This window comes from Pseudopodoces humilis, chromosome 1 (assembly GCF_049639895.1).
Source record: "Pseudopodoces humilis isolate 2021_Gansu_Grassland_sample_001 chromosome 1, ASM4963989v1, whole genome shotgun sequence".
NCBI lineage: Eukaryota > Metazoa > Chordata > Aves > Passeriformes > Paridae > Pseudopodoces > Pseudopodoces humilis.
In genome coordinates, this window is record NC_142200.1 from 10,298,377 (window position 1) to 10,326,178 (window position 27,802).

Sequence of the window (27,802 nt, forward strand, 5' to 3'; positions counted from 1 at the left end):
GGGGATGACAATTCCCCCCAGAGGGCCTTTCAGGTTTCTGCAGCACACTGGAGCAGGAGGTTTTGAGTCTGAGTTGCCCTTAGATGTTTTAAACTACTTCACAGGCATTAACTATGCCCATTTCATACACACAATCCTACCTTAACCAGCTCCCCTGAGCAACACGATGGTGTGTGAGCTTTCTGCATATTCAGCTGGCAAGGGACAGCCTGAAGAATCTACACTGCTCCCACAACTCTTTACACATTCCTCATTAGAGAGCCTGGATTTAAAGAATAAAAACAGTAACCAGGAAAAAAAAAATCTCAGAGCAGCAAGCAGAGATCCAGGAATCAGACAGGAGCTTTGGCACAGGCTGCAGTGGAGGTTGCCCTCTCTGAACTGGTCTTTCCATTGCAGCAATGAACCCCTGGCTATCCTGTGACTTGGTGAAGTGCAGAGGGCACCTTTGCTCACCCCACTGCCCTTTTAGACTCTGTTACACCCTGATGTTCAAGGCTTTTTCAGGGAGTTGAGAAGTTACAGAGTCAAACCTCCTCAGGTGGAGAAAGACCCCAAACCTTCAAATCCTACCTTCTGACTGGGTGCTTTCACCATGCCAATGGGAAAAATGGTGTCAGAAGTATTCTAAGAGTCTCCAAACACATGATCTTAGTTTAAGAGTGGTTTCAGACTCTGAGTAACAGGACCAATAAGCCCAGATGACAGTCTCTCAAATTTCTTTTTAGATTTGCTTCTTGATTGGTTTGGAGGACCCAATGTTCAGCACATTAGATGACATGGTACCTATCACAAGTATCTATTTTCCCCACCATTCACTACAAAAGGAATTGGGAAGATGCTCAGTAATGTACTAAATTTACACTAATTTTACTGCATTGAATTTTAAGTAGTGTAAATTCCCAGAGCCTGAGCCTGCTTGAAGAAATTGCAGTCTCAGTATCATCATGCCTAAAGAAGAGCAACGGAGCTGGTGAAGGGTCTGGAGCACAAGTCCTCTGACAAGCAGCTGAGGGAGCTGAGGGGGGCTAAGCCTGGAGAAAAGGAGGCTCCTTATCACTCCCTACAACTTCCTGACAGGATATTGTTGCAAGGTGTGGGTTGGTTTCCCAGGTAACAAATGATAGGACAAGAGGAAATGGCCTCAAGTTTCACCAGGGAAGGTTTAGATTGGATATAAAGAAAAGTTTCTCCACGAAAAGGGTGTAAAAGCACTGGGACAAGTTGACTAAGGAAGTGCTGGAATTACCCTCCCTGGAAGCATTCAAAAATGTGTGCTATGGCATGTGGGGACATGGATTAGTGGTGAACAGAGTAGTGCTAGGCTAACTGTAGGACCAATGATCTGAGAGGTCTGTTCCAACCTTAAAGATTCTATGATTCTATAGTTTGTATACAATGAAGTACCCTCTGTCTAAACTTCTCTCTCCACTTTGTATCCACTCGTGTGTAGCTGGGCATTTGAAGAAGAATCCTTGTGTATTGGAAATCCTCTCTGGCTGCTGTCAGAAAAAGGCATGCAAGTCTTTCACTGAATATGAAATGTATGATGCAATCATTGCAGCAGCCTTCATGACATCTAGTTTGATTTAACTCCACTTTGCATTTTGTTGTCTTTTATATTGAGACAGGAGTAGATTTTTCTGTGGCAAGTAATGCACTGTTAAAACAATCAAGTGTACTAGAACTATTTTCAAAATGATCAGGAATAAGCTGGATAAAAAGGATGCCTCTGAATAAAAAACTTAGTAAATGGCATGCCAGTTTCTTTTTTGCAAATCAGGAGATGATGGCACAAATTCTGACAGCACACAACCTATGCAGGTTCCTAAAGATGAACTCTATATTATGTGCATTTTAAGTCAGCTTCTATGAAGAGTTTGGGCTACTGAATGTTGACAATCGATCAGAGATGCAAGTAACTCTTTATGGTTTTAAATATTTTCTGAGAAGGTATCACTGTCCTGTTGCATTCTGATGTAATGATTTCATTAACCAGTTGATTAACCATTTCTTTCAAGCCTCTTTTAGTCTTGTGACCTGCTGAAGAAAGCATGTACCTTGACTCAGGAGTTTGCATCCACAAATCTTAGTGGTGACTTTTCCTTCCTCTGGTTCAGTTTCTGCAGATATAAAACAGGGATAATCATAATGACCTCCTTAGTAATGCCATCAGGGATTTACTTATTAGCTAATCATTATAGAGGAATAAAACTTTATGTGAGGAACCATTTATTAAAGCATCCCCATGGCTTATTCACGCTCCAAAAGTGATTTATGAATGAAGCCTTAGAGGGAAAGTTGATGACAAATGCACCAGTCCTAAAGCAGCAAAGATCCAAAACTCATGGCCACAACTCCAGCAAATAGGTGAGCACATAAATGTGCACAAATTCTCAGTAGTTCTTCATCTTTATGTCCCTCCTCAACCTTCCTCAGTGGCTAATTTTTCTGAAGGAGGAGGAGGTGAAGGGGTATTTCTTTAATCCTTTTTGTGCAAAAGTATAGGATCCTTCCATGTTCAATCCTGTCACCAAATGAATGGCAAACACTTCCCCTGCAGCTGTTTCTGCAGCATTACACTGTCAGTAACAAGGGGAAACACGAGGAGGAACTGTCCTGGAATGAGAATATCAAATGCAGGTGAAGAGAGCTTCCTCATATGGCCTGGAATACACACCAGGACATTTCAGACCATGACAGTGATGAACAGTATGCAGAAACTTCATCTCTCACCTTATTTTGCTTTTACATGGATAATCTGAAATGTTAATGACGTGTTTCTTTTTCTTTTTCTGCGTGCCTACTGAACTCTTTCTCTAAAAACTCTTTATCACACATTCCCATTTAAGCCTCTGCAGAACACTTGGCTTTTTCAGGTGAAAAATTTACTTGGACTGTCAGACTTTGAGATCTGACTGGATTCCAAATATGGCTCCTACCATCCCCTCAAATAAGGATTATGGTCTCCATACTTACTTCTAAAAATAGGAATTCATCACTGCAAATTACAGTAAGGTTGCAGTTGAACATCTGAAGCACAAATAGTGTTCTCCATCCTTCCAGTTGCAGGGAATGATGGGGGAAGAAACAGGAAGAATAGCAGCCCAATACCTGACTCTGAACCTGCTGTCACTGACTGAATTTTGTGTTTTCTGTTCATGAGCTGGTCTACGTGACACTAGGCCTGCTGGAAATATTGGGTATGCTTGTCTCAAAGAGGGAAAAGGAACTGTGAAGGAGATAGCAGGGCTTACTGAAAGAGCTTTAAGCTAAAGCTGAAGGGGGAAAGGGATAAAATCAGGATCACTAGAGATAAGCCTGGCATCAGGCCAATGTTTGAGGGACAGTGCACCAGCAAGGTCCTTCAGTCTCCTGTCTCAGTGGAGGTAGAAATGGAGATCATGTGTCAACAAAAACAACAACAAACATGTGTCAACAAGGGTTATTGATGTGATGGAAAGTACAGAAGTTTCTGAGGATGGAAAGTACAGAAGTTTCTGAGGATGGTCACATAGGAATTAGGGTTTCCCCTTCAAAAAAGATGGTGAGATCAATAGTCCAACTTGGCCAACAAGGCCAACTGCCGAGTCCTGTACTTGGATCACAGCAACCCCCTGCAGCACTACAGGCTTGGGGAAGAGTGGCTGGAAAGCTGACCAGTGGAAAAGGACCTGGGGGTCAACCAGCTGAACATAAGCCAGCAGATGATGATGATGATGTCCAGGTGGCCAAGAAAGCCAATGGTATCCTGGCTTGTATCAGCAACAGTGTGACCAGCAGGACCTGGGCAGTGATTGTTCCCCTGTACTCAGCATTGGTGAAGCCTTGTGTGCTGTGTCCAGTTTTGGGCCCCTCACTGCAAGAAAAACAGAGGTTCTGGAGCCCCCAGAGAAGGGCAACTTGGGAACTGGTGAAGGGTCTGGGGCACAAGTCTGACAAGGAGTGGCTGAGGGAGCTGGGGGTGTTTAGCCTGGAGAAAAGGAGGCTCAGGGGAGACCTTATCACGCTAGTTTTCAGCACCTGAAAAGAGGCTGTAGCCAGGCTGAGGTCAGTCTTTTCTCCCATGTAAAATGGTATGGTATCTTCATAGCCAAAAACATTACCTCAAAATCTGTGCATAGAATCTTCATCAACTAAAATCCCTATAATCAGTCTGTAGGAATTATGACGGTCTCTGATCAGTGGAAACTGGCTCAGATGGAACTATGATTAATTTCAAATTTCGTATGTACTGAATAGAAACCGACATTCAACTTCACTGTAAAACACTGGCCTTTCAAAGCTTGGTGGTATGAGAAGTGGCAAAGAGGGTCTGGCTTTTCACAGAGGCCATGTGCTGCAATTTGTTCAAGATGAGCTGATTGCTTAAAGGGAATGGCACTGCAAAAGGAGGTGGGCATCATGCAGCCAGGTTTGCTTTGCAGCCACATGTTGGACAATGTTTTACCACCTAAGGAAAGAAAGGCTCTGATTCCCTTTATTTTACACCAGTGAAAGTAACATGGTCTGTGAACATTAGCAAAGAGAATTCAGCTTGGATGAAAGCTAGTCCAGAGAGAAGAAAATTTTCACCTGACAGTCTGCTCTGCAGGTGTTTCTTCTGTTACAGATGTACACAGCTCCCAGTGCATCTCAGTTTGAATCCAACTGGGCCCAGGTAAGAACTGTTGTAGGAAACACAACTGCCTTCTTTCTTAGCTCACTGACATTGTGACAACACAAAGTTGTGCTGTCAGGAATCTTGCACTCTTGGTAAACAACTGGGGAGGGATGCCTCATACAAACTCACAAGACAAATTATATTAAAAAATAAACAGCTTGACTGGGACTTAAAAGAACAGTAACTGCACTGTGTATTTTTCAGTCACTGCTTTTATGGCTGAATGGCTGCTGGAAATACTAAGGGACTAATTTTGCAAATCTCCCATATGCAGAATCCCTGGGAGTTAGGACCACTCTGTCCTGACTATGCAGTTCTTACCCACTCATTTCTGCTTCCCTCTTATATTGCAACATGAACCAATAACACATGTGGGTAAACCTCAGCTGGCATCTTTTGCCCAAGGCAGGTGCTTAAATGACACAAAAACCTGAACAGAAGTGCAAAAGCCCTAAAGCTGGAAATCTTACTCAGGTTCCCTTCCAGGGCCCATTGCTCTGGAGAGAACTGCTTTTCTGTGCTTTCTAGTCTGGTAGCAGTTGCACAATGCTTTCTGCTTGAATGCTGCCTGTCTTGGAGAAATTGCCATCACCATTAGCAAACTCTGTATCAAATGGACAGAGGTCTTCCCCACCTATTTCTGTGTGTTCACAAAATATCCTTCTGTACCTAAAACAAGATCACTCAGGCACTTCTTTTATTTAAAGACCAGATCCCAAGACTTCTATCTGTGCTGATAAGATATCCTGTGCTAGTTTCAGAAGCACAGAAACTGTGCTAGTTTCAGGGGGACTCCTCTGTGCTAATGAGTGTACCAGTGTCTAGCTGAAGGTTTTTAGTCTTCAGAAAGTGCCTGCAGCAAGGTCCCCATGCTCTGTCCTTCCCGTGATGCCCCTCTCTCTGAAGGAGAGAAGCTGCCCTTTGCCCATGGGATCTTGCCGCGGCTCCTGCAGTCGAGAACACTTCTGCAAGAGAAGTTGGTCATCAAAGTCACCTTGAATATCTTATTAATCAATTGCCTCCACCATGCACTTGAGAATCCTGTCTTATATGAAATCCAAGGTCCTGATGTAACTTCAGGTTGAAGTCATAAAGGATTTTTTAAACTGGTGACTAAGCATTTGTCAGAAAATGAAATGTTGGGGGAAAGTGAGTGTAGGATCTACCCTTATTTTAAAATTCAATTAGCAACACAACCATGAAGAACAGCCCTGTGGTTATGTAGATTTAGTAAAGTCATTAAGATCTAAGATTACATGGGGTCCTATTTCCCCTTACTCTCCCTTTTGCTGCTCCCAGCAATCCTGCCTGTTTTCAGCCTATCACAATACAAACGGAAACAAATCACCAGGGGTTAAACAGCCTAAATTGGATTACAGTCACACTCTTCAGAAAACAGAGTATTGCTGGTAATTGCATTCTATTGAATAAATATCTCTACACTAGTTTACATCACATTAGTATTCTGACAATGATTATTCTCATTGTAATTTCCCTGTCCGTGAATAAGTGTAACACAGAGCTCAGAATACAAACAATTGATGTGTTCTGAGTGCTGGTATTTATTTGAAGATTAAACAGCATCCTGGTTGGACATTAATAACATCTTAGAATCAAAAAAAAAAAACGTAGACCCTTTTTCTTTCAGTCTTGCTGAATATCAGCCAAATAACTCAAGGCCCAAACTTGTTCCTGGTGAAGTCAACAGGAATTCTGCTAATTTTGCTTGCTTCATGACCCTCAAAATTCCTTTTATTTGTATCACAGTTGTCTCCTAAACTTGGTGGTACCAAAATATTTATGGATAGTCTGTGATGCCTATTTCAATATCAAAGAATTTCAGACTAAAACAGGCTGGCACAGTTATAGGTAAACTTTACACTTGATCACTTCTCAGTTATTTTATTGCAGCTTCTAGATAACAGCCTGTCTTAGAAGTCTCCATACCTCCAGCTTTAGTGGGACTACTGACTGCAGCTCCCAAGCAGTACAACCACTTTTATTTTTTTCAGTCTCTGCTGTTCTTTAGTTTCTCAGGGAAAGAGACAATGCCCTGACAGGCAGATCAGACAGGATATAAAGTAAAAAAATGCAAAGGGCAATTTAGTCTGGCACTTCTCTAAGCTTCATGGGGTCATGGGAAACATATGTCAAATTTCTCATTTTCTTTGTCCCACTAACTTTGTCTCTGAGACCTTTGATGTTGCCCAGGGGGATTTAGGGTGTCCAGGTTCAGTGGGCTGGCTGTCTAACAACTAGGAGCATCACCAATGTTTATGGGCCAGATGCTCTGGTGTGGAGCTAAGAAGATAAGAGAAGGCAGGTGGACAGACTGAAATACCACTTCATTCCTTGTTGTCGGCTCAAGAACAGCCACATCAGCCCATTGAGCACATTTTGTAACGCAGCTTGTAGCCCTGCTGTGAAAAAAAAAACAAAACACAAAGGCTGGATATCTTAAAGTGGACATTTGTGCTAATTATTCTTTTCCCTTACCAGTAATTAAAAAATATCCCAGGAGAACTACAACATTTTTTTCTCTCTGCCACTGAGCAGCAGCATGAGCTATCAACGACACAAAGATTCCATAGTACTGTAGAACTGGCCCAAGTGCCTGTCTATCTCATCTGTCACATCAGAATGTTTTAGGCATTGACATTTCCATGTTTCCAGAAGAATATCTTAGTGATTATGACTTCTTATGGCACTACTTTGCATGGACAGTTTTGAGGTTCTTTTTTAGAAGAGTTATCAGTTTTCTTGCATGAAATGAAAGGAAAAAAAAAAAGAAAAAAAAGACTGTGGGCAGAGGAAGAGGGGACTGACATGAAAGCACAGAGATGAGTATGCAGATCAAAAGTTGAATTAGCTGCACCTGTATAAGTATAAAGCTGAGAAGCTGGTCATTGTTTACAACATAAACATAATATTAGAATAAGGCTATCAATAATGGACAGCCGCTGGGAGGTAAAGCCTACAGTGGCTGGCATTTTCCAAAGAATTATGGCACCTTGGAGTCCAATTTCCACAGTACTCCAGCCTGTAATCTTGTTGATAAATCACTTCCCACATGTAGGACTTGATGCTAAACATTGAGAACAATCCACATTTTACTGCCAGTTCCAAATGCATAGGGGAAGAACAAAGCACTCTGCAAAAACTGTTATGAAACTGGAAACAGGAAGCAGTACAGGGCTGCATGAAAATGAAGTGCAGCAAGGAGCCCAGCACTTTAGTTCTTTTCCTGGCAGCTGCCACCACATATGCCAAAGATTGAAAGTGGCTCTATGCAGTGTTGATTGTCTGAAAAACAGGTACAGGACTGGACACACACAATCCCTTTCAGCAGTATGTTATTCTGGTGGCACTGGTGGAAGGACACCATTGCTATTGGCATGAAGCTGAAGGGGAGGGTGAAAGGGCATTGCAGAAGGCTCCATCCAGGCATGGGCACCACAAGGGCCCTCTGGCAATACAGAAGCAGATCATGGTGTTTGGAATCTGGTAGGCACAGGGAGGACTGACCAAGAGGACTAAGGATGGTAAGGTAGTGGTGATGCACTCTGAGGCATCAGCATTGCACACTTGAACTTTAGCAACATTTTTTTTTATTGTACATTTTGTTTGTCAGTACATCTCAAGCTCATATGCATTTGAGGCTGGGAGAAATGAGGATGTATCTGTTCTCCACATCATAGGTCTGTCTTCTTCCAAAGGGATAAAGCAATCCTGCAAGATCTGTGAACATCAGCAGAAAACTCCCCTCTTCATGTAAGCAAAGGGATGGATGCACCCTCCTGAAGGAATTCCACAGTCTCCTTCTACTGGAACCTAGCACAAGCAAGCCCAGTGACAATGATAAAAGCTGGGGCCATGCTTCCCTGAATGGGGAATAACGCAACATTAATTCATCCTGGTTTTTAAAGAGGAGAGCTAATAACATCAGCCAGGAATTTACAAAAATTGAACTTAGGCCACTGACCCAAGACATAGCAATTTGGAAGCTGGAAGAGAGATAAACAAAATCTATTACATGGCAGCAGCATTTAACTATAGCAAGAGTGCTGATATCTGACATCTGAGTCTTGGATCAGTAGCTACAGATACCATAAAACCACGGTGTGCAATTAGACACAATCTGTAATGTGCATTTCATAATAAGGCCAGCAGTACCACAGCATGGTTACTGACTTCGTTCACAAACTACAAGCCCAATTTTTCCAGGTCGCACTTAAGGTCATTTTTAGCAACAGCAAAAAACATTCTTGTTTCCTGACAGGTATTTACAATCTTCCTGAGGTCTTCTTAATTAGTCAGATTTTATTTTGCTTATGGCATTAGCCTTGGGGAGGGAGGGGGGTGGTGAACCACAGAAAAAAATGAGGAAAAAAAATCCTGTTCCAGAAAAGCAAAATCCATAAATCTGATCATATTCCATTTTTTCATTAGTATGCAAAAATAAAACACATTCAAAATTTTTACTGAAACACAGTAGCTGGCTTTTCTGTCTTCATTTAAAACAGCTTAACCCCTCAATGGGTTAGTGGTAAGTACTGTTTTTCTCTTTTTTTCCCATATGAGTTACAAACATTAAAAATTTAGATCTGACCCTTCCTTCCCCAAAATCATTATCAAAATCACATGCAAAATTGAGCCTCCTGGAAGCCAAATTTACTTGAAGCACCTTCGCTCCACTTGGCTAAAGAAGGAGCAATAATCCGTGTGCTGGTCTCTGCTTATAAGCCATTTCTAAGAAACAAATACCTTAATCTTAGCAACAACAGGGTTTGGTATTTCTAACCAGAAGCTTTTAACAGAGAAACCTTTCTGGAAAAGTTAAAGCCTAAGCAATCAACTTTTCAAAGCCTCTTTTGTGGATTGAATAAGGCCAGCTTCAAGCCAGAGGAGCCCAGACATGCTCAGCTCTCAGTGACTTCACCCCAGATGCCACCCAGCTGCCCATCACAAGCACTGAACACAGCAGTACCAAGGAGACCACAGCCCCTGAGAGCCAAGCTCCCACGGCCCTGCCTGCAAGAGTAGCACCTTCTCACAGGCCTGTTTAGATCAGTGAAGAATGGAGGCAACCTCATGCCTTAAAGCATGAATTTATTTGGGATTTGTAATGCCTATCTTTTATAAGACCTGGCGCTGCAGTCACTTCAGTACTGTGTTGAGCTTGGATTTCGGACTTAAACCCATCAGTACTAACATGCCAAAATTTCTGATGGGGAAGGGAATTCATGAAACCCTTGACTGTAGGAAGCTGTGACAGCTCCTGTCAGCCCCATCCTAGGGCAGTGACAAGGTCCCCTGGGCACCACCCACGGTAACTGAGAGGGTGCTGTTCACTGTGAATAGGGTGCACACACAGCTCCACAACAAACAGCTGGGGGACAATCAGGGGAGCAATTTGGGGTCATTTGTTCAGGTGACCCAGTGTATCTGCAAGGGTAAGGAAAGTTATATCTCAGGCATCCACAGACAAAGATATTTCCAGGCAGAAAAGTGTTTCTGCCTTTGAAGTCCAGGAAATTCAGAACTTAAGTAGACAAGGAGAGCCTCGAGGATTTCTTTTCTCTTCAGAGTTTCAAACTGGGCAGAAGATTTTATCTAGTTCTTACTGAACCAGATTCCAGGATGGAATTGAAAGAAGCTGCAAATTATATTCACTGGATCTGGTAGGAATTATTAATAAGCATATTTATTGTGACCTGTGAGAATCATAGAATCATAATTTGTCCTGAAAGAGATCTGCAGAGATCATCTAATTCAACCCTTTGCAAAGAAGGTCTGCTTAGATCAGGTTGTTCTGGGATGGATCCAGATGAGTCTAACACTTTCAAAGATAAAGACTAAACAACGTCTCCAGGAAAAATATTTCCATATTTGACCACTCCCTTGGTAAAAAAACAAAGCAAAAACCAAAACAAACAAACAAACAAAAACCCAAAACCTTCAAAACCCCCATCCTTTTAATATTTGAAATGGAATTTTCCAGATTTCAGCTTGTGTCTGTTGGCCCTGTCACTGTCATTCTTCTGCTGGGGAGCCCAGAACTGAAGCAGAACTCCAGCTGCAATTTCGTAAGTGTTGAACAGAGGGGAAAGATCACTTTGCTGGACCTGCTGGCTACACTCATTAATACAGCCCAGGACACAGTCTGCCATGGGAGGACATGCTTAAAATCTGGCTATTATATGGCTTTAATTAGTCTGTACTGGAAACCTAGAACTGGCAATGTTTCCACTCTGCACTTAAAAACGAAAGTGCAACAGAGACTGTGACTCAGGCCACAAATTGTTCAAAGTTTCTCATGGATGAAGAGTGAAATGAAAAAAAATCCAAATTAAAACCAAAAACAAAAATCCCCAAACCAAACCAACCAAAAAAAAATAAAACCTACCAAAAAAAAAAAGAACAACAAAAAAAATATAAAAAACTCCACATATTCACTAGACTGGTGAGTCTTGCTAAATTGCATCAATACACAAAATTATTCTGTGTGGCACAGTCATGGAGGCACTTCTTTAGAGGATCTAAAATCAAACTAATTTGTCATTTTTTCTGTTGTAACCAAGTTACAGTTCATTAATATATCCCAAAGTCATCACCTTTATGTATGTTTTACTGTTACTTTGAATAAGGAAATGGCATAGACTGTAGGAATTGTTTTAGCCTGATCTATTCTATAGCAGCAAAATAACACTGTCCTTTTTCTGATTACTCTTAGGATCAGTAGATTGTAAATGTTAAAAAGAGAGGGCACCCAACAGAATTAGACAATTGAATCAGTGTATCCATGAAATAGCACAATGTACACAATTTTTCTTCCCTTGAAGTAATTTGGAATTTTTCCTTCAAGTTGACCAGGGGTTGGATTTACTTTACAGCAACAAACTGTCAGGTGAAAAAAATGAGAATCTGAATCTTCCATACAGGAATGTTTTTATACAGCTCATTCTGATACAAAAGTGCACTGAAAAATGGCTTTGCATTGAAATCACTTTGAATTTAAGGCAGTAGAGATTTAAGCTGATCGCTACAGACATTTGCTACAGTAAGTGTTTTGGTCCCTTGGCATGGTGGCCTCGTTGCCTTCCAAAAAACAGTGTTTCTATCTTCTCCTACAGATGATTTATCTTTACCCACAGCTTTGCTCATGCTGTTATCTCCTTCATGTGGAACCACAAAACACTTGTATCAGAGCAAGAGAACACCATGTTACACAGAAAAAGCCAAGAAAAGGGATTTGGTGTTGAGCTGATAACTTTAACTTACACAGAGGCTGTCTGAGATGAAGCACTGCCTGCAAGCATGAACATCAAGCCCAGTCTTCAGCTGGTATCACATGTGAGGATGGAAAGCATCATCAAACTACTTGGAGTGCTGCTGAGCTGAGACAAATTCAGAACCCTGCCTGAGTCTCCTCCTGTGCTCTGATAAATGGCAGAGGAGGATGAACTCGGATAGCCAAGGGGCTTCCCTGAAGCAGCTGATGTGATCTGTCAGGCTCCTGCCTAAAAGACAGCCCAAGCAAGGAAAGAGGGAGGGAAGGAGGGAAAGGAATAAAAAAGGGAATGAAATAACAATAACAATTGCTCATACTGTCCTCTTTCCCCAGCTGGAATCAACCCACATAACCAGGCAGGAGAACATCTGTCTCCAGAAAGACAAACACATAGGGCTGTCAGTTCTAACAAGTATGAAAGTCATTGTTACTAACACACATTATTATCCAGAGACTCCTTTATAAATCCAACCCAGCACTCCCAACCAGCAGGCCAGAAGCTTCCTTGACAGTAGATTCTACTAGGAATATGGTTTTTATCTAACTAGTTCACAGGACTGAAGGAATAACCATCTGCTCCTTGCTCTCCTCCCACAGGCACTATCAAAAAGGGCTTAGTGGAAGATAAGGATAGTACTGATGCTTTCTTAGGAAGCAGCACAGTGGTATTTCCTCTCACTTCTGTACCTTCCACAAAGGGGCAGCAATTGTTTAACACAGCAGATGCTGTACCTGCTATTTGTCTACAAGCCAAGGAGGTTGTCTCAAGGTGTGCATTTAACTAAGGTAGAAAATGGCTCTTGGTAACAAACAGTAGTGAATGAATCCACAGGAATTACTCCAGCCTGCCTGGGCTTGGCTGGTCCCCTGCAGCCTGCAACAACTCAGCAGCATCGTTAGTGAGTTACAGTAGAGGGATGCTTGCAGCTGACTGAAAACCACCTCTGCGGAAGGTGTTTGGTGCATGTGCTGCAGGGAATTTCCTGCATGTTGTTTCCAGAGGCAGGCCCAGATAAGGAGTCAAGAACCACCCCGAGCACTGTGGACATCAGCAGGCTGATTCAAATTTGGATACTCCTGCTCCTTTGAAAAAAGTGTCACCTACCTAGCAATCTCCCTCTCTGCCTCCATGGGCCTTGTTCGCAGTTTTACCTCAGGACCTTAATGGTTTTATTAATCATTGCAGCATTTCAGTGCCACAAGTAGCATTAGCTGCTACTCACAAATGGAGACCAGAGCCCTGTAAGCACTGATCTTTCCATTTCATTTTATTAGAAGTCCAAATTCATTGCTAAAGTACACTTGGTGCTCTCAAGGGTGTCTTACTGCTCACATCCAGCTTTGCTTTCCCTCAGTCTGATGAGGGTTTGTGCAAAACTGCCTCAGACTGATGCAAACTGCAGCCCATGAGCTTCCTCCAGCTCTGCCTCAACACCAATACCCCAGAGCATATCCAGCCTGTTCCCTCCTCGTCTTGCTCAGCAATCCTCCTTCCACAGGCATACCCATAACATACCTGGGCTGATGCAGGTTTGTTCTGTACATCCATTTGTGTTGAGGGCCGTGGGAGATAAGCAATGTGACAGGAGGCTTCTGAGAGGCCTACATGGAGGGCAAGCTATGCAAAAGCCCTGTCCTCCACACACACATACCACGAGCATGGTTAGCCCAAGGCTTTCCTTGGTGCAGGTGGCTGTGCACAGCCCCACAGCTGCTACCCCTGCAGCACTGCAGCCTCAGCAATTGAGACCAGCCAGGGGCTGGGTCCTTCTCTGCTGGATTTGGAACAAGTCCAGAAGAAAGCCCTAAACATCACCTTCACAGATGGTTTGAGGCTTTGCATTTCTGTTGCTTCCCATTGGCTATGGAAGAAAAAATATTATCCTGTTTCTCAGTCTAATGGTGAATGACAAGGTGGATTATCTGCTCAGTATTGCTCCTGTACTTTGCCATGGATCTGCAGCTGTTGGGAGCAGCCATGGCCAGTATTTCTGGGTCAAGTTAGCAAGCATCCAGAACTGGGCTGAAGAGAGCAGACCTCACACATTCCCAGCTGTGTTACCACCTTGAGTAGGGCCACGTGGTCTGACCTCACCAGCCCCACATTCTGGCACAGACACCACCCATGGGAGACTGCTCAGTGTTTCCTCTGTTCCACCCCATTTAAATGGGGGCATTAACACACAGTCATAGAATCATAGAACGGTTTGGGTTGCAATGGAGCTTAAAGCTACAACCCCATGCCATGGGCAGGGACACCTTCGACTAGATCAGGCTGCTTGAAGTCCCATCTGGTCTGGCCTGAACGCTTCCAGGGATAGGACAACCACAGTTTCTCTGAATTACCTGCAGTCATACCACAGATTTACTGGAAAGAGTGATGTATTTACCTCATATTAATATTTTCATGTTTTATCAGCAGTATGGCAACAGCCAAAGAAAAGACTCCTTCCCTTTACTAATGGCTTCTGCTTAGGGACTGCACACCAGGAGCAATCATCAGAAGTTTCTTCCATCAGAAGTCCCACCCCTTCCCAGCTGCAGGGACATGCTGTGCTACCAAGGCAGCCAGCAGTCCCTGTGACGTGATAAAAGACACATCACAGGAGGAGCTTCCAGGGCAGAAGCTCAGCATGAGACAGATGAGAGATGCAAGGGATGAGCAGTTCTCATGCTGGAAAGATGTGTGAGCTGTATCTCCTTCCTTGTTAAGTTATGTTTGAAATATAGTTACTATTTTCTGGTAAAAGAAAAAATACGGACTACATTTTAATTAAGCTTTGCCTGCTGCTCAAGTTAGTTTGATAGCAATTCCTATGAATCCAGGCCCCTACTGACATATGAATTACTCAGTTTTCATTTGCTGAAATGCACCATTTAAAAACTCAGTGGAAGAGCTTCTGAGATACAGCTTGGATGTCTCAGTTAAAAACTCTGTAGCTTTGGCAATCTCAGCAATTTATTTTGCCACAGATCACATTTAGTCACAAATTACAGTGTTGAAAGTAGATAACAGAGCCATAAGCTTCCAGTAAGAGTTTTAGGAAAAAACAGAATTTTCTCTCTGATATGGGTCTCTCTCCTATCTGCAGTTTGTCTAATTTTCATTTCTTGAATATATGGTAAGCCATGCTACATTATAAGGAATAGCAAAGATTCTATGTGTAGAAGTACACAGACATCAAACTCTCTACAAAATGTAATCAAAGTTTTATAGGCTAAATGCAGACAAAACCTTCCTGACACAAGGTTTATTATCTCACATTATATCAAATATGAAACTCAAGGTTCAGAAACACCAGCATTCTATGACATTTCTCAACATTTTGAGGTACATAAATTTTCTGGTTCTCAAAATTCCTGATATTTCTGCTGGAGACACAAGCAGAACTTCTGAGTAGTGCCAGCATATTTCCCAGAGAAGCCCAAACTTATGTCAAACTCTCGCTTCTGCATTCATGAGGCCTGGCCCAGCAGAGATAGCAGTATGGCAGGGCTCTAACACAACAGAAACCAAGAGGACCTGATATCTAATAGCATCTGAGTTACATCAGTCATGTAGGTTATGTGAAACCCAGAGGTCCAATCTCTTGCAGGGCAGACGTGAAGAAGACTCTCTCATGACTGTGTCCTAAACCAAGACTTTCAGATCTTTCTGGTGCGTCTGTCTGAATGGCTCCTGATGAAGATACTGCATCATTGTAAGACATCTGAATATTCATTAGAGAGGACCTCAAAGCACTCTCATCACCTTCCTGCATCTGATTTTAAGAGATGTTGTCATTCTTTTCTTTTCTTTCAGACAGATTGAATGGGTATTTAATGAGCCCATACAAAGCTGAACAGCTTCAGTGGGACAGAGAAAGCAAGACTTGCTCAAAAAGAGCTTACAGTCTGGTAGCTTTCAGTACTCTCCTGGGAGATATCAGTTCAAATTCCTTCAGTGAGATAAGAGACTTCAACCTTGGTCTTTCATACCCCAAGGAAGCAATCTTAAATATTAATGGTTTTTATTAACTGATGTGGCACCATTTCCTCTTGTGTGTGAGAAAATCCAACCTCATTAAAGCACTTAACCTTGGGAGAGTATTAGTGTGACACAAGTGAAAGGAAGCACCATATTCCAACAGCTGTCAGGACACTAATTCTCTGTCCCATTCCCCACCAGCTACTGCTGGCATGCCAGGTTTGATGAATCTCATTTTAGGTGGAATTCCTGGCTTTACAGGACCTTGGTGCCTGACTCAGGATGGCAGCTTCCACTGGAGGACAAAGAGGTCACAAAAGCAATGTTACAATTCTGAATCCAAATACCCTTGGAGGACATAGCTATGGCTGTCATGGAACGACACCATCCATTGAGTGACTCTCAAGTCAACTTCCCTCAATTAAGGGCATGATTTATTTCTACAGAACTCCATGGAAGAACTTCCATGGACTTCACTAGGAAGTGGTTTATTTCTTCAGTGCCCCTAATTCCACCACAGTGTTTAAGCATTCTGGTTCACTAGGTCGATGATGTAGAGTGCTTACATGTCAAATGGAGCACAGTTTATCTCAGTTCTCATAAAACTCTACTGAAAAAAAGAAATGGAAGCTATTAAATAATTCAAGGGTGTCATAGCCATCAGCTGGCTGAATACCTGTGAAACAGAATGTGCTTACAGAATACAACACTAAACCTTGTCTTACTCAGAAGCACTGCTAAGAAAAAAAAAAAAATAAACACATAGCAAGACTTTTTTTTCTCATCCTGGATATCTTTTAATAACAATGTGATCACAGCACTTCATATCCAAGTAAGGATTAATTGTGATTTTAAATCTACATCACCTTTTCAATCTCCGGACGTAAAATATGTGTAAGGTTGCAATTGGAGGAACATGGCATACCATTGGGACAATAAAATAACTGTTACAACTAATTCTCAAAATTAGCTTTAAGTTTAAAGCAATCACAACTAGCACTACAAAGGCCCCTGGATCATAGCAGCTACACAGATTAATAGAAGTTGCTTGCTCCACAGATGTCCCACAGTCTCTAAGCCAAGAGCTGCAGTCCCCTCATCAATGCATATATCAATGGACTATATGGCCAAGCAGCTTTGGCTTCCCAGAGAGCCCTCCAGCATGGCAGGTATTTTTGCCTTAAAAGGGGCTATCTAAGTTTCAGGCACACCAAGTACCATACAAGCCATATTGAGACCCACCAGAATGGTATTTTTATGTCAGGAACCTGTAGATATGTGTTGCTGCATTCAACAATAGATTGAGAGCATATGGATGTGAAATTCAGCTGTGGAAATGTTGGAGGGCTCTTGCAGATATGAGCAAGACAAACCTCATGTAGATTCACCCTTGCTTCCTTGCAGTCATTGTGGGGATGCAGTAAGGGAGCTGCTGGAATGAACCCACTCCAGAAGCAAATCTGTGTTTTGTCGGGGGTAGAGCTTTCTCTCCAAAACAGAATTTACAAAGAATAAATACTTCTGCAATCTGAACAAGACTGGAAACCGGGAGTGACCCCAGGGAGGTATAGTATTTAACAGTGTGGGCTTCCCTGTTGACTTTCAGTATGTGTGCAAGCACTGCTGTCTCTGTGGCATCCATGTGTTCCCTCTGCAACATGTGCACAAAGCTCAGTACCTCAAACTTGGGTAACAAATGGCAGCACCCTGAGCAAGGACTCACCTAACTGAGAACCGGCCAACAGCAAGGTCGGAGGTGTGCCTTCAATTCTGCCCTGCTGCAGTTTGGGCTCCCAACTCCTTAGAACTGCACAACCCTTCCTGCCTCCACTTGATATCTAAAGCCTGAATTATCTTTAGCAGATAAGCACCAAAGTCCTTTTTTTTTTTTTTTTTTTCTCTTCAAACACTGTACAAGAGGCCAATTCTCTCTCCAAAAGTACAGTCACTGAGGTAGCATGCACTGCCACCAGCCACCCTGCCACCCATTTGCCTGCAGAGTATAGCTGCTTTGAGGCTTAGAGGTTAAGCATGAAGAAGTTTTAAGCATCATAATTTTAGGCACTAGTCAAAGTGATATATAGGCACTATAAATTCTTTGTGGATTTTCCATCCAATTCCTTACCTACATGTGCAGTAAGCCATTATGAATATGGTTTATGATACAAAAATACTCACCAATGGTTTCTTACTCTAGAAAGCAGGTGACTGAACAGATTACATGGATTCCATGGCACAGTCCTGGCAAGGAAACTCAAGGAGATCAAAGAGATTAAAGCAGCAGACAAGGGTGCAGAAAATTAAGCACTGAGGTGAATTGCAGCAGACAAGAAAAAGAGAAAACATGACAGAGAGCTGCAAATCTTTGTGCATGTGCACAAACACACAAGTGACTGCCTGGGCTTTCCACTCGTGAACAGACACATCTTTCCATGCATTGCAGAAGATTCAGAAGGAAACTTGGCCTTGAACACAGGGCTGACAAACATTTTAACAAAGAAGTATAACTTGTCCAGAGATAGTAAGATACAGTGCTGAGACAAAGCTTCCAGTGGAAATGGGAGAACATCAAAAAATCACTTCTATGTTCAGTTTAGCTCCTCGTTTTAGGAAACTCTCACACATGCCCATCTTTAATTAGTGAAGCAATTTCTGATTTCACAATGCTCTGACTATGAAGCAGGGCCCTCTTTTGTCTAATAACAGCTACAGAGGAGAGAAACTGCAGAGGAAAACATGCAATGTCCAGAAATCACATCTACATTGACATGTTGGACATTTGCTCAGCTAGCCTTGATCCAACCCTGCTGCACAGTACATCTATTTTGGTGGGATGTGAGAGAAACATGTGCACTGATTGAAAACACACTGGGATGCAAACCAAAGTGCATGTGTGTCAGGGCTGGGCGTTTGGGAGGTTCATTTCAAAATGCTCCCATGGGCACAGCCACCAGCTGAATCCAAAACAAAAAGGTCCTGATCTGGCAGTCACTGCTGCAATTGCTTGCAATGCCCCACCATCCCAAGCAGGGCTCATCTCCCCAGTCCCAGATGGAGCAATTCTTCCCATCCCAAAGGGCAGGCCTATATTTGACGCCACAGAGATGCAGAATCTGATGGAATCCGTATTCTTTGGGCCTGTGGGCAGTGCCCGAGGCCCTGGTAAGCCTACAATTGTTCTTCATTTGCCGCTATTTAGTGGATACTCAGAACAGCAGCTGCAGATGGGCTTATAAATTACGAGACAACAGACAAAGGGAATAAATGAGACAAAATTAAAGACATTACTCCTACATCACATAAATTATCTCCGTAGTCTATTTTAACAGCGTGAATTTACCAGCGTATGTTAAAATAGTATGAAAAATAAACCCACCTAGAACACTAACTAGGCATTAATGAAAAAGCAAAATACTGTTTTGTGTTCTCCAAAACACAGAAAGCAAAATATTCCCACCAGATCTCATAATGCCTTTCCAGGGGAGAAAGAATCATAATCTTCTATACTGAAAAAGAGACTGAGCTCTCGGAGTCGGAAAGAAAATAAATTAATAAACCTAATTACACACTCCGCGCATGGAGCAATCGAAGGCGCTAAGTCAGCCCAGGAGAACCGGGCGCTTTGATTGTTCTCACTTTACAACTTCCCGGTCACTGTGCGCGGCCCCAGGGAGGCAGCTCCTGGCGCTCCCGCGGGGGCTGCGCGGGGCGGGCGCTCCCCGGGGCAGCTCCGCGCCCCTGCGCGGGCACCGCGGCGCTCGCACGGCCACGCACCGCGGCTCCGCTTCGCCTCCCGGCGCCGTCCCGGGCAAACTCCGGCCGCGGCGGCTCCCCCCGCACACAGCGGCGGGCTGGGCTGCTGTGGCAGCGCTCCCTTAAAGGCGCCGCGCCTGTGCGAGTTGGGGCTGCACACACACCCGCTGTCCGCGCAGAGCTGCGCAGCGGCCGCGCCGACAGCCCCGCGCCCGACCTCCGCCTGCCACCAGCCTCGGCGGGGAGCGAAGCGCTTGGCATGTAGGAGCGAAGAGAGGGAAAAGGTGCGGGGCGGAGGGAGGTGAGGGGGAGGAAGCCTGGGGGGGAAGGAAGGAAGGAAAAAAAAAAAGAAAAAAAAAAAAAAGATAAAGAGCTGCCTCTTTAAATGCTGGGGGCTGAGCGCTTGCCGGGGCGTCCGCGGCGGATCCAGCCTCCCTCCCTCCCCTCGGCCGTGCCTCTCCGGAGCTCATGCCGAGCCGCGGAGCCGGCGGCGCGGCGCTCGGGCGCTGCCGCTGCGCGGGGAGCAGGAGCAGCGCCGGGCCGGGGCCAGGACCGGGGCGCGCCCCCGCCCCGCCGCCCGCTCGCCCTGAGCCGCTCCCGGCGCCGCGCAGCCGCCGGCCCCGCGGGGTAAGTTCGCGGCCGCCCGGTGCCGGGGGAGGGCGGGGGAGGCGCACCTGGCCGGCGGCCCGGCGGGGCTCACCTGGGCGGCGGGGGGGTGCGTTCTCTGCCGTCCCCAGCTCGGACCTCCCCACCGCCCCAGGCGCTCGCAGCCCCTCTCTAACAGGTGGCTCGGTGCCTGCCCGCTCCCCGGCGGCTCCCGCTCCTCTCTCCTTCTCCTCGCCGCCGCCTAACAGGTGGTGGTGCCGGCGAGCCTTCCTCCGTACAGGTAGGGAAGTGTCGCGTTCCCCCTTCCCCCCGTCCCCGACGGGCTCCCGCAGCCCCGGGGCGCTGCTGGGGACTGCGCTGAGCGGGGAGAGCCGGGAGCCGAGTTATGCCTTCGCTGGGAGCCGCTCACCCTCATGGCCCCGCCGTGTGTCTGTCTTTGCAGCGGGCATGGGGAACCAGGTGGAGAAGCTGACCCATCTCAACTACAAGGAAGTTCCCACGGCCGACCCGACAGGTATGGACAGAGATGAAGGGCCCAGGATCGGGGTCTCCTACATCTTTTCGAATGACGATGATGAGCTGGAGCAGCAGCAGGATTCCGTGCATGACCTGGGGGGTGAGAACCCTGCCCTGCAGCCCTACGATCCCCAGCTGCACGAGGTGGAGTGCTCAGTCTATTACCGGGATGAGTGTATTTACCAGAAGAGCTTCTCAGAGGAGGACACGCAGCTAGAGGAGGGTGATGAAGGAGGTGGGGGGCATCTGAGCACCTACACCCCGGAGAACCTGTTGAATAGGTGTAAGCCAGGTGACCTGGTGGAGTTTGTGTGCCAAGCCCAGTACCCGCACTGGGTGGTTTATGTCGGGGATTTTCAAGTTGTGCACCTGCATCGGCTGGAGGTGGTGAACAGCTTCCTCACCGACGCCAGCCAGGGCAGACGGGGCCGCATTGCCAACCAGCTGTACCGCTACAAACCCCTCAGCCCGGCCGCGGTGGTGCGCAATGCCCTGGAGCAGGTGGGTTGCAAGGATCGGGACTTGAGCTGGAGAAACTCTGAGTGTTTTGCTGCCTGGTGCCGATACGGCAAGCGAGAGTTTAAAATCGGCGGGGAGCTGCGCATAGGCAAGCAGCCCTACCGATTGCAGATCCGGCTGGGTGACAAGCGCAGCCACACGCTGGAGTTTCAGAGCCTGGAGGATCTGATCATGGAGAAGAGGAGAAATGACCAGATTGGTAGGGCTGCTGTGATCCAGGAGCTCTCCAGCCACCTGCAGGCTGCAGAGGAGGACGAAGAGGAGGAGGAAGGCCATCATCATCCAGGTTCTCAGACTGCTGTGGAGTAGCAGCCTCAGCACCACCATTCTGCTTAGCCTGGGTGATGGGGATTAAAACTGAAGGCTGCGAAATTGAGCTGTTATAAGCCCTTTGGGCTGCTTCGGTGCAGCTTCATTCCAATCACATGTGAAAGGAAGGGGGAAAGCTGATTAAGTGTCTGTGCTTTAGTGCTTAACTCCTTCAGTGCTTGATGATAAAACCCCTGACTTATTTGTAGAGGATAAAACTCAGGGCAATTCTACCCCTCTCCTCTCTCACTTCTTCCCCTTTCTCTCTGCCGTGTTCGCACATAGCCTTTTCCTCAACCATCTGCCAGTAGGCCTGACCCTACAAGATGCTAAATGCCTTTGACGTCTACTTATCATTACAAGTTAATAGTATTTAATACCACTAGGAAGTAGCCAACGACTTCCAGGACATGACCATGTAGCTCTGAGCATGAGGATGTTGTTTTCCCTTCTCTGCTACTGTCTCTCTTCAGCTGTGGCTTCTGTTGGTATTGCAAGAAGCTGCTTCTCGCCTGGTTCGAGGCTTCGTGGGTTTGGTAACCAGTTCCCCAGAAGGTGTAAGGCAGAAATCTCCACTGATTTTAATGAAATGGGTTTGATGTGCCTGGTGCCTTCTTAATTGGTACTTGGTTGTAGGTGAGCTGGGGGACCTTCTCCTTTGCCATCAGCATGTAGCTTTGGGGACAGAAGATGTATTTATTGCTGACAAGTCGCAGGGAAGGAAGTTTGCCACCCCAGTTACACTGCACACCGGTGTTTGTTGGGACTCCTACAGGCAGATGTGAGCTGAGCTGTGGTCAGGGCTCCTTACAGGCTGCCTTGACTTCTAATGCAAATGGCAGAGCTCCTGATTCTGCCTGTGATACACAGAGGCAGTAGAAGCAGGTTGCTTATGTGGAAGAGTATGTCTTGAGTAAGCTGTCCCCAAAGAGGGTGACCTCTTGGCTGGGTGCTTCTGGCTGTGAGCGTGCCACAGGTTCTGCACCACAGTGAACACGGCTGTGATGTAAGGTGATGGAAGGGAGCACAGGCTGGAAGACATTACAGGCAGGGGGGTTTGGGTGTTCCAAAGCAGTTTCCTCTTCATTAGGGATCTCACGTTTCCTGTTTTTTTTGCTAATTTCTCTGGTATGCAGCTGAGCTATAGCATTAGAAGAGAGGACATGCCTCCAAAGTTGTGCAAGTCCCTCAGGAAGGGGGAGTGCAGTGCTGCTTGCCCTGAATATTCCCTGAACTTTTATTCAGCTGTTGAACTGATCTCCCACACAGGCAGCACTGTCAGATCTTTGTCCTAGGATCTGGGGTGTGTAAACAAGTACTGAATTTGGGGGCAATTTCTAATTCAAAATTCCTTCCCCTTAAAACCCAATATGATCATGTGAGCTTGAAGATAAGCTTCAGTACACTTAAATAATGTAGACTAACAGTGTGATGTAAACTTGAAGCAAAACTAATATGGTCTTCCCTGAAGTTGTTTACAGTTATACCGCAAATAGCAAAGTACTCCATGTCCTTTCCGCCCCTGTGACAGGAGCAAAGTTTGTTGTTTAAGAATAGGTAGATTCAAGCTTTTGATTAGTTTATATGAAGCAACTTTGCCAATTTGAGCCAAGTGGATTGTGGTGTCATGTTTTCTGCCCAAAATATACAAGCTAGGATTTGGCCCATGAAACACCCAAATCCAGGGGAGAGTTTAACACCAAGCTCCCTTAGAATGCTATAGCTCGGGTGCCTACACTAAGTGTTGTTTTTTTCACCAATATGCAATTGAGTTATACTCAGGTTACTGTGGTTGTTGAGCAGATGTCTAACCTTGTTTTGAAAGTATATCTACCCATATCTAACTGTGATAGGGTTAATATGTGGATGTCTGCGCACAGGTTTTATACAACTACTAGTAACTACTAAAAGCTGAAATGTTCACTGAGATGGTCTGACAAAGAGTGAAGCAGAGTCTCTCTGTTGTACTTCTGATTTGTATGAGACAACAGATTATCTAGACCATGAGCAAATGTCTAGCTGTGGTTTCTTTCATACTGAAACCTTGTACATAACAGAGTTTATTTCACTGTGTAATATAGCTATGTAAAATAATATTTTCCTAGAGATATTTTTGGAAGTTTAAAAAAACCCTTCATAACCTTGCATTTGAAAGTAAATTGTTAATGCGCGTTATTTTCCAGTCCTCTGAATGGGTTTATTTTTCATTCATGATCTAAAGTATATTCTAGGTCATAAAGTATAGAAACTCCTATAAATGTCAAATACTATGTATCTACAGGGTACTAAACAGTAAACTAGTTGTGAAAATATTTTTCCCTTGTGTCTGAAACATCAGAACTAGGACACTTAGCCATTTCTCTCCTTCTGAGATATCCTGAATAGTCTGGCTTTGTTTTCTATTGTTTTTTTCTTTTGTTTTAATTAAAAAAAGGACCAAATCTGCTTGGGAATGGAGAGCAAAGCTTCTTTGACCAACTGAAATCTTGTCTTGTGCTGGTCTTGGTGCTTCTCTGTACCGGTCATGCCTTTTGGGATAAATTCCCCCACAGGCACAAGGCCTTAGCAAAGAATTCCAGAGCTTGCAGTGCTTTGCTAGGACAGAGAGTGAAGGGGGAGCTTGCCTCAGAGCAGAGTTTGGCATGCATTCTGCTGTGTTATGAAACCTCTGTGCTCCTCTGACACCTGGGATACAGGTGTTTGATATTTGGAATCTTAAAATTTCCCTGCAAGCTATGTTTGGGAATTTATTGTCCCCTGATATTCCATTATGTGTAAAAGTAGAAAGTAGGTGGAAAGCTTTGCATCTTTTTAATTTTGTCTGAAAGAGGGCTACCTCCATACAGGGATTTCTTATTCCAGCAGATAAAGATGCAACTGTTGAATCTTTAACAGGCAGGTCTTTTTCCTCTACCTGTTGATTAGGCAGTGTTATTTAATAGGTGCTACTAAACACCACTGCACACATTTCTAAGCAGTCTGGTTTTAAAGCCATGGACCTGTAATGACCTGGATGTGAGAACAGAAATTGCTCATTCTTTGAGAAGCACATCTCAAGTGCTTGATTTCTTGTCTTTGCTGTATTTTGTTCAGTTACTGTCTGCAGAGTAAGCTGGGGTTTCTGGAGCTTGATTTAAAAAAAAAAAATCTCCCAGGAAAACTGTCACATGTGTATGTGTCTACTTCAGGACTTTTACATAGATCACAAAAGAGAGGGGGAAGGAATAGATAAAGTGCTCTTCTCTGCATCTGCTTTAACGTAGAGAAATGCAGGTGTGATCCTTCAGCAGAGCTTGTGCTTCAGCAAAGGTCTTAAGCCTATATTGAGTTTAAAGTTTTGAGTAGACCTTACCTACTTGAGGCCACTTGAGAATCAGTAAGCCTATTCTTGTGCTTGAAATTAAGTGTATATTTGCATTTCTTTATGAATGAGGGTCTGGAATTTCAATGTGATGTCTCTGGTGGGAGTGTGGAGGATCTGAGGTTGCATAATCAACAGGGGAGAACAAGCAGTGCAGTGAAAACTGTTTCTCAAAGGGCCTCTTGTCCAAACAGAGATTGTGGAACCCAGCCCAAACTTTGGCCTCAGTTTCCCCCTGGAAATCCAGGAGCTGCACTGATTTGGTGAGAGGTGTGTTACACAGCAGTTGTAAGCTAAGCTGGTGATCTGCTGCAGACTTCTCTGGAATCTTTATCTTGTCATGCTTGAACTTTCCCTTGCATTTTTAACATTTAAAGTTAATATAATTTGTTTTAAAAGCCCTTTGATTGTGCAAACACTTAATCTATATGAATTTACTCATTTGGGCATATCTACTGCTGTGAATATCAATATGCACATGTGAAGGCTGGCAAGGCTGAGCCCCAGATGTGTAAATGTAGCTCCAGCTAGGAAATGCAGATGAGCAGTCTTATTTCCCTGGAGTATTGGTGTGTTGGATGCAAATAATGCCTTGGAAAAGGCATTGTAGTGAAACCTACAATTATCTGTTGATTGAGTAATTTTAAAAACATTCACCTTCCATGGCAGTGAACAAAGGCATAAACTGAAGACTATTTTGTTATCCCTGATTCTGTGTGAATGCAAGGTATTGATTACAGCAACTCTAGAACTCCTCTGGCCAATGTGGTAGGCAGCTGCAGAGTAGGCAGGGAAAATTCCCAAAAGCTACTTCAAAAACTGTATTTTCTTACTTGGAAAATTATGTTCTTCAGACTGAAGGACCGTAGACTATGGAAGTAAACTTTAAATTGTTTTGTATAAATGAAACCATAGGCAAACTCCTTTTGTTCATTTGATTTCACTATTCCACTCAGTACTATAATAGGTGATATTGTATGATTAATCTGTTTCAGATTTTGAATATAATGGTGTTTTTCTCTTCTCCTTTGGTTAAGTTTTACCAAAGGTCTGTCCTTGGGTATGTGAAGTGTGTTATCGAGTGGTTTCCCACCTGTGCTTTTCTGACAATTAACAGCACCAACCATAAAGCTAACAGCCATGTAGGAACAAATATTTTTTGAAAGCAAAATTTTAATTTTGTATAAGAGATCAGAGACTAGTAACTAAGTAGAGGTAGGAAATACATTGTTTCCAACAGCAGTTTCTATTTGTAAGAAATATACTGTTAATTGAGTATGCTTGACTACTCTTAAAAATTGGTGTGCAGTGATAAGGCCAGGAGTATTGTATCATGGGTTTAGACTTTCAGATTAGGCTTTTTCTTTAACTGTGAATAGGAAGAAATCAGGGTGATTTTGAACACCAGTGGTTTAGAAGGTTTAAATTCCTTTGCATTAATACTGGATTAGAAGCTTTCTTTAAATGCACACTTGAAATTCCTGACATTGTAACACTTTATGAAATCATCCACAATAAGAAGTGTAATCACAAATATGATTTTTTTGTCCACCATGAGCATTTTCTGTAAGCTGTCTTTTGTCAGTAAATGTTGAATTGTTAGTGCTAATATCTTCTTTTCCTGAGAAAGAAGTACACATCATTGATTGTACCATTTCCTTCAAAATGAAGGGCATTGCATAGTAACTCAAAAGAAATAAAAGATTTATAGTATCTTTTACTACCTTCTTTTCTTTTCTTTGTTTTTTTGAATGGCATGGTTTTCTCCAGCTTTTTGGAAAAAGTTGTAATTTCTCATGATGGATGCATTAGACACAAAACAATCAATATTTTCACTGCCTTCACACATCAGATCAAAACCTAACCCTTTGGTTGTGTTCTTGCTACAAAGAGAGAGGAAGAATAATCTCTATACAAGACCAGGCCATCAGATGCCTAATAGGTGTCAGCTGTATTAAATCCAATGAGGATCTGGCCCATAATTTAATTTTTAAGTGGAAAATTAATTCAGCAGCAGATCATATAGTATTAGCTGGCACTGGGGCTTGTCTTGTCTGCCAGCAACCGCTAAAGGAACAGATGTAGTGTCTGCTAGAGGGAGAAATGAGAGAACAGAACTCACAGGGAGTTTTTGGGGAAATCTGTACAACTGTTCAGTTTGTGTGTTTTGTCTTGTGGCAGCTCCATGGCTGGTGTGGGATTATTGTTCTACCCACACCAGGCTTAGGCCATTTCTTAATCAAGGTGCCAAGGGTTGTGTGTTATGGTGAAATATTACACCCATAGGGTAACCATTCTTAATTCATTAAAGCCTTCCACTGGATGCATATTCACAATGGCAAAAACAATGATACAACCAACAAACTGTACTTGTCCTCAAGATCCTGACCACAAGGAGCTATTTGGATCTCACACAAAAGGACTGAGTCAGCTCCAGCAAGACTTTGAGTGAAACCATCCTGAGGAAATCTAGCTGTAACAAGATGAGACTTCTGCTGAAAATATTGGTGGAGATTTAGCTTTTCTGTGGGTGGCAGCTGTCTGTGACAGCTGTCTTATAGGTGTGAGAAAGTGAGACAAATTTTTATATCAGAGACAGCAGCTTTCAAGGCTCAAGGCTGCAGGTGTGAATCTACCATAACATTGAATTTGTATCTCTGGTATGGACTTAGGTGACTTTGAACAAGATGTGTGAGGCACCCAGCTGTGCTCCATGTGACTACAAGAGTGCCTGAATTTTCAGGTGTCTGATACTAGATTCAAAAACATGAAGAACCAGAAATGTGATTTGGATGACTGGATCAATTTGTGAAAATC

At 43.9% G+C, this 27,802-nt stretch overlaps 1 protein-coding gene across 4 annotated transcripts; it reads left to right on the forward strand.

Annotated features, from left to right (window-relative positions):
- The first annotated feature begins 19,770 nt into the window (after positions 1-19,770).
- LRATD2 (LRAT domain containing 2) lies at positions 19,771-26,705 on the forward strand. 4 transcript variants are annotated; one of them, XM_014256335.2, is made up of 2 exons: positions 19,771-19,935; positions 20,723-26,705. In XM_014256335.2, exon 2 carries the CDS (start codon positions 20,728-20,730, stop codon positions 21,622-21,624), a length of 897 nt encoding a protein of 298 aa, XP_014111810.1. In that variant the 5' UTR covers positions 19,771-19,935; positions 20,723-20,727; the 3' UTR covers positions 21,625-26,705. The 4 variants fall into 4 exon arrangements, with proteins under 4 accessions (XP_014111810.1, XP_014111804.1, XP_087912175.1 ...); XM_014256329.2 differs by having other exon boundaries at positions 19,772-19,958; XM_088056049.1 differs by lacking the exon at positions 19,771-19,935 and adding an exon at positions 20,269-20,301.
- The last annotated feature ends 1,097 nt before the right edge of the window (positions 26,706-27,802 follow it).

What these genes read in the sequence shown, in the direction of transcription:
- LRATD2 (XM_014256335.2), top strand. Translation starts at nt 20,728, where the DNA reads ATGGGGAACCAGGTGGAGAAGCTGACCCATCTCAACTACAAGGAAGTT.